The 6,361-nt window shown below is 70.4% G+C and overlaps 1 protein-coding gene across 1 annotated transcript in view; it reads left to right on the forward strand.

Moving 5' to 3' along the window:
• ZFPM1 (zinc finger protein, FOG family member 1) overlaps positions 1-6,361 on the forward strand; it is a 33,459-nt gene that overhangs the window by 3,268 nt on the left and 23,830 nt on the right. Inside the window, exon 5 of the mRNA XM_077754185.1 lies at positions 1-105. Within this exon, the coding sequence (XP_077610311.1) occupies positions 1-105 (105 nt within the window). The remainder of the gene's footprint in view (positions 106-6,361) is intronic.

Below are 6,361 nucleotides of genomic sequence, written 5' to 3' on the forward strand. Positions count from 1 at the left end.
CATTGCCACCACCCGCCACACCCCCAGGAGGCCCCGAAGACATGGAGGGGCAGGAGCCAGAGACCGGGCTGGAGGAGGAGCCGGGCAGCGCCTGGAGCGGGCCAGGTAACCACACCCGCGGCCGAGGGCTGGCGGCACTGCTGCCCGGGGCGGCCCGGGGCCCGGCCCCCGGGAAGTCCCTGAGCCGCCGTCCTGACTTGGGTGGGACGGGCCTCGCCTTCCGGCCGAGGAGGTTGGTGACGACCCTCTGGGCCAGGGCCTGTGCCCATTCCAAAGTCCAGGTGGCCGGTGGGGCCGGCGATATCGCGTGGGCAGGCACCAAGCCCCGCCGATGCCCAGAGCTAAACCCCTCGCCCACACGCTCTGAGGGCTTCTGGGAGGCGGTGTGCCGTGCCTGGGGCAGGGGAGCAGGTGGTGAGGTCACAGAGAGGCATTGTGGGGACTGGGAGCCACCGAAGCCACGGAGGGGGCTGGGCTGGGGGTTCAGGCCTGTGCAGGGCGGGCAAGGGCACCCCCCGCCCCGGGGTGGCCGTGGCTGCGGTGGGGGGTGCTGGCTCTGACTGCGGGTGCTGGAGCCGGGGTGCGCCTGCGGGAGGGTTTGTGCTGCCCTGCCCCCCGTCGCCCGAATCCTGACTTGGGAGGTCCCAGGTCACACAGGGGCAGCGGGCATGTCCGCCGCTTCTGTCCCTTCCGGGGAACGCGGGGCGGCGTGTGGGGCTGCGTGTCTGCGCGTCGGTGAGGGGGGCGGGCGTGGCCTCCGCGAGGGGACACCGTGCACTGGGGTCAGGCGTGCGTGGACGCAGGAACCATTCACTGAGCACGAGCTGCGTACCAGTCCTCACTGTGAGCAGACGGCTCCCAGGGCACGGCGGGGGCAGAGGCTCACGGGTGGGGCCAGGGAAGGGGCCCCGCCCCCCATCTCGGGGGCCTGTTGACGGCAGAGGAGGGGCCCCAGGTGCCCTGTTCCCACCAAGGAGCGCCTGGCAAGGGACCGGTCACGGGGCCACGTGTCCTTCAGGTCCCCACGGCCCCGTCAGGCGCAGCTAAGCCAGACGCCCGGGTGCTGGGTCCACACGGGGGCCTTTCCACGCACAGGATGGTGCTGTGGGGGTGGGGCGGGGCCCCGTGCTCAGAAACCTGCCTCAGTTTCCCCTGCTGCAGGTGGGGGGGGACCACCGTGTGCCTGCGGGACCCGGCCCGGCCGCTGCGTCGAGTGGCCCTGGGGAGGAGAGGCCCGGGGGCGGGGGGAGGGGGGTCACTGCCCCGGTTTGTGCAGGAGACTCAGGTGCAGAGCGACAGGGGGGTTCGTCCAGGGCCACCCAGCTGGGAAGCGGCGGAGCGGGGGACAGACCGGGGCCGCGAGCGTGTGAACGCCCCAGCAGGGCCCCCTCCACCTTTCGGTGCTGGAATCATCACCCCCATTTTGCGGATGGGGGAACCGAGGCGCCTAGAGCGTGGAAGCCGACCGCAGGACGCGGGCCGGGGCGCGTCCGGGAGCTGCCCGTGCTATTTGCATCTTGGGCCGGGGGCTCCCCCGCAGCTCCGCAGATAGCAACTTGTGTGCGCTGGGCAGCGATGGGCCNTCAGACCCCGGACAGGCCGCACTTATCGCCCGCCAGGAAAGCCAGAGCGGCCCCGCGGGCCCTTATCTGAGAGGGGCCGCCCGTGCCAGCGACGGAGCTGCGGGGCTTTGCCAGGGCTGGGCCGGCGTCCCCGAGGGCAGTGCCCGCGATGGGGTTGTGCGGCCGTGGCCCTTGCCCGCGGGTCCTGGACCCCCACCCTCGCCCCTCTGCCCGTCCCGGGTGGGCATCTCTCCGTCCCTGTGTCTCTGAGTCTGTCCCCAGGCACTGGCTTGGGGACAGACACCAGCCACCTTTCCCCTCTGGGATGAAGGGGACCAGCTTGGACCACCGGCACCTTCCGCCGTCCNGGCCTGCGTGCGGCGGGACCCGGTCACCTCGTGGCACGGAGCTCAGTGCACAGCGGGTCCCCCCGCCCCAATACCTCCCTGGCTGCCATCTGCCAGCGAGGGCCAGGGCTTAGGGGTCTCCCAGGGCCTCTCCCCCGGGCCAGTGCCGTGGTCGGGGAGCAGGTGACGGCAGCGCCAGGCCTCAGGGCCCCTCTGCAGGTGCACGACGGGCTCGGGGTGGGGGCCCAGCCAGGGCGCAGGGCCGGGGCCGTGGACAGGAGCCAGGTCGCGGGAATGCGAGAGCTTCACGGACACCAGAGTGCGCGTCCGGGACACGTGGCCCGATGCCTGGTGACCCCAGAGCCCCAGACCCAGGCTGGGGAGGTTCTCAGCGACGTGCTTGCACGTCGGGGAGCTGTGAGCTCTGTCAGCGGCGGGCGGCTCGGCCCTCAGGTGATGCTGCTCAGGCGGGAACAGCGCCCCGGAGTGGCGCCAGCTTCACCAACCTCTGGCCTCAGTTTCCTCATCTGTACGATGGAGCTGAGGGGACGTGCCCACAGCACACAGCTGTCTCCCCTCGCGGGTGGCCTGGCACTGCCCCCTTCAGCTGCCAAGTGGAGGTTGGGAGAGGCTGCTTCCCCCTCCCCGCGAGTGGTGCTGTCCGGGGCCGCCCCTCGGAGCCCAGCGGGAGGCCCAGCTCCCAGGCGGCCCTGCAGTGCGGCCTCAGGGATGTCCCCGATCTGGGCAGCGGGGCCGCAGCTGCCCCCTGGAGGGAGGGGCAGAGCCCACACCGGAATTAGATGGATGCTCCCTGCACCCCAGGAGCCGAGTGCTGGGGCATCCTTCGGGCTGGGGCGGGGGGACGGCGGACGTCCTGGAGGGGAGGGTGGTCCCCAGCCAGGCCCCACAGGGCAAGGAGATCCTCGGGTCAGAAGTGCGGAGCCGGAGCCGTGCAAAGTCCCTGGGGGTGAGACCGAGGTCCAGCCAGGAGGCCCTGGGGCCTGAGCAGGGTGCAGGGAGCCGTGTGGCCTGGTCCCGGGTCTGTAGGGAGGGCGCCTCAGCCCACGGTGAGGGAGGCACCACCGGGGTCCGGAAGCCGGGATGCTGGGCTAGGGGCTTCCAAGGGCAAGGGGGTGGGTGCCAGGAAGGGGGAAGGCTCAGTATTTTTATCTTGGAAATGACCTTGTTTGCTGGAGGGGCTGGCTGTTTAAAATTCTGACATGCAAATAGCTGGGAGCTGTAATCTGTAATCCCCAAGGCGTGTCTGCGGGGCGCAGGCCGGGAGCTTTCTGCCCGAGAGCGGCCGGCCCCTCACTCCAGGCCCCCCGGCCCTCCCCCATTCATCTGTCCCCTTTTTCCCGTCTCCCCACTTAACATCTACAAAAAGCAGAAGGTCCGGCAGGAAAGTCGGCCCCCGTTCGGACTGAGCCTCGAGGGTCCCATCCTGGGTGGGGGTCCCTGGCCCATCACCCACCTTCCGGCCCCATCCGAGCCTCCGTGCAGCGGCGGTCAGCGTGCCGTCAGCCTGCCTGGCCGGGTCATGGAGAAATAGGGTGAAGGGAACGGCTGTGGGGAGTCCCAGGGGGTCTGGGAGCCGCTTCTGCAACCAGCCTCACAGTGTGGGACCCCCTCCCACCTGAGCAGCCCCTCAGCGGGGTGAGGGTGACTTTCCCCAGGCCGCCTGGGGCTGGGTGGCCTCCTCGGGCCTCCCTTGCTGCCTGCTGTGCCTGGCACGGGGCAGGCAAGGCCCAGAGGCCCCGCACGGGGGGTGGGGGGCAGCGTGCAACCACCTCTGAGTGCAGGCGCCATGCCAGGCGGGGGCCCGCAGGGGTGGATCAAGTGGCCGTGAGGGCGGCCTGGGCTCTGTGGGCCCAGGAAGGAGGGAGGTGGTCAGGGACACTCTCGGCGGTCAGCTTGGTGGGGTCCCAGTCACTTATTAGGTGCCTTGGAGCCCGAACTCCTTCCTGGAGTTTACAAAACAGGATCTGACCAGCTGAGCATCTGGTATTACCTTTTCCGTCCCCATCTCAGGCCCTGGAGGCAGAGGGGGGAAGGTTGGCCATGTCTTCATGGCCCTGCAGGTCAGCAGAGAGACCCCTGAGCTGAGGCCAGAGGACCAGCTGGAGTGGGCTGAGGGTGTCCAGGCAGTGTGCTGGCATGTGCAAAGGCCCTGAGGTTTGGACGGTGTGGGTGTGGCGGCTCAGTGCCGTGGACTAGGAGACATAAAAGGGGGGGCTGGAGGGAGTCAAGCGAGGTATCTGGTCGGCCGCCGCGCAGCAGCGGGGCTGAAAGAACCCCCCTCGGGGAGCACAGCGCTGTGGGGGGCCAGAGGAGCACTGGAGCCCGACACCCCCTCCCCCGGCGTCCTGGGGAGCCTGCCGGGATCCTCGCCCCTGGAGCGTGAGCAAGGGCGTCGTGGGCTGCGCTCGGCTGACTAATCTCCCCGCCGGCGTTTCTAGGCGAACCTCGAGGTCTGTTATCGGGCGGCCGAGGCAGGGCGGCCTGTCCTGACGGACAGCCCGGGAGATGGGCCGATACGGCCGGCCCCGCGTCCCCCCCCCCAGCGCGGCATGTGTGGGTGGGAAAAAATCATTTCAGCTATTTTGTGTTATCGTGGGGCCTGGCACTGCCCCTGATACGCCTGTTTGTCTTAGATTACCCGTGGGGGAGGGGCAGAGGAGAGGGCGACGGGTGGCAGGGGTCAGCCTGGGGTCAGCTGCAGAGGCCGGCGGCGGCGGCTGGCCCGGGAGCCACCCCTCTGGGCGTCCCCGGGGGCCCCGTGCCCATCCCGACCGTCCCCGTTTCACGGCTGAGCAGACGGAGAGTCCGGGGGCCGGGGAAGCCCGGGGCGGGGGGGCGGGGGCCCCTGTGTGGTGCTCACAGACACCCGCCCTTCCAGGGGTGTCGCGGGGCTGACACGGGCCACCCAACCGAAAGACCACGGTCCCTCCGCCCCGGGAGCAGGAGAAGGTCCCTTATCCGCTCCCCAGACGCCTGCAGGTGCAGCAGCAGCGTGGGGCCTGCGGGGCCCGGGCGGCCAGGGCAGCGAGGCTCGAGCTAGGGACGCGGAGACCACATAACCTGGAAGTAAGAGTGTCATGTGCCCGAGGGGTGAGGCTCTGGGAGGAGGGGGAGCCGTGCTAAGCAGGCAGGCAGAACGGGCCTGGCCGGGGCCCCAGGCCGGAGTGGGGGGCACCCCCAGGGACGGTGCACCAGGGAGAGGGCACAGGGAAGGCCAGAGCGCGCCCCGCTGGCACGGGGACGAGTGCAGGGGTGAGGAGGGAGGGGGCCAGCTCAGATCGAGGGGGCGGCAACCCGCAGGAAATGGGGTCCAGCCGTCACGGCCCGAGGGCAGCTCTCCACCGCCCCCCAGCTCCTTCCCCGATGCCCTCCCCAGGCCACTGGTCCCTGGGCCACAGCTCAGGCCCGCCCACCCCTCTGAGCCCCCAGGACAGGGCTGAGGTGGGGCCTGTGTGCAGAGAGGGCAGCTGCAGTCAGAGCTCCCTCTCTGTGGGGAAACTGAGGCATGGAGTGGCCGTGTGGCTTCCCCCATGGCTGGGCTGCTGACCCCTCGACCCCGGGAAGCCCTCTCTGCGGTCAATGGCTCTTCACCCTGGACGTGCTCCCCACCCAGAGGCCAGGGCCTGTGGGAGGCGCAGGCGGGCAGTGGGTGCGGAACCGTCCGCGGGGCGGCTCGCTGCCAGGGCTCACCACCGTCTGCCCGCCGGCCTGTGCTTTCATTTATCGAGCGCCTCCGGTGCGCCGGCCCCCGTAATGGACCCTGGGGACACAGCACCAACCAACGGACCGGCCACTGCTCTGCTGGAGCCACAGCCCCTGACAGAGCCGTGAGGGGCTCAGACACGAACCAAGAGGAAGGCGGGGAGGGCGTGGCAGCCGGGGTGGGCGAGGGGGTGCCCCGACCCGTGGGGACGTGCACGGACGGCACACCGGGCCGGCGAGCAAGCTGCAGACACCCTGGGTAAACCGCCCCTTACAGCACAGCCGAGCAAAGGCCCTGTGGCAGGGCTGCAGGGGGGGAAGTGCTGGGGTGGGAGGAGGGAGACAAGCCGACTGAAATTTGATAACGGGTGCCGTGCCCCCCATTTTATAGATGTGGAAACTGAGGCCCAGAGAGGTTCAGTGGCTGTTGTGTCACCACCACCGGGCACTCGAGTGGACGGAGTTACTGAGTCCGCAGCCCTGGCTCCCAGGGGGTGGCCCCCCCGCCCCAGCCCCTCTGGGCCTCGTCACACGTGGGCCTCAGGGGCCTTCTGACCCCTCCCGGGGTGTAGACCCTGCCTGGCGGAGGGTGAGCGGGCAGCACAGTGCCCGGGGGGGAGCGTGGCCTGGGGCCTGAGTCCTCGGCCATCCCGGTGGCGGGTGGGGGCCCGGGCCTGGCCGCCGGCCCCGTGCTGCCCGCTGACCTCACCGGCCTTCCGGGAGCAGCTA

Source organism: Crocuta crocuta, unplaced genomic scaffold, assembly GCF_008692635.1.
Source record: "Crocuta crocuta isolate KB4526 unplaced genomic scaffold, BGI_CrCroc_1.0 scaffold61, whole genome shotgun sequence".
Lineage (NCBI taxonomy): Eukaryota > Metazoa > Chordata > Mammalia > Carnivora > Hyaenidae > Crocuta > Crocuta crocuta.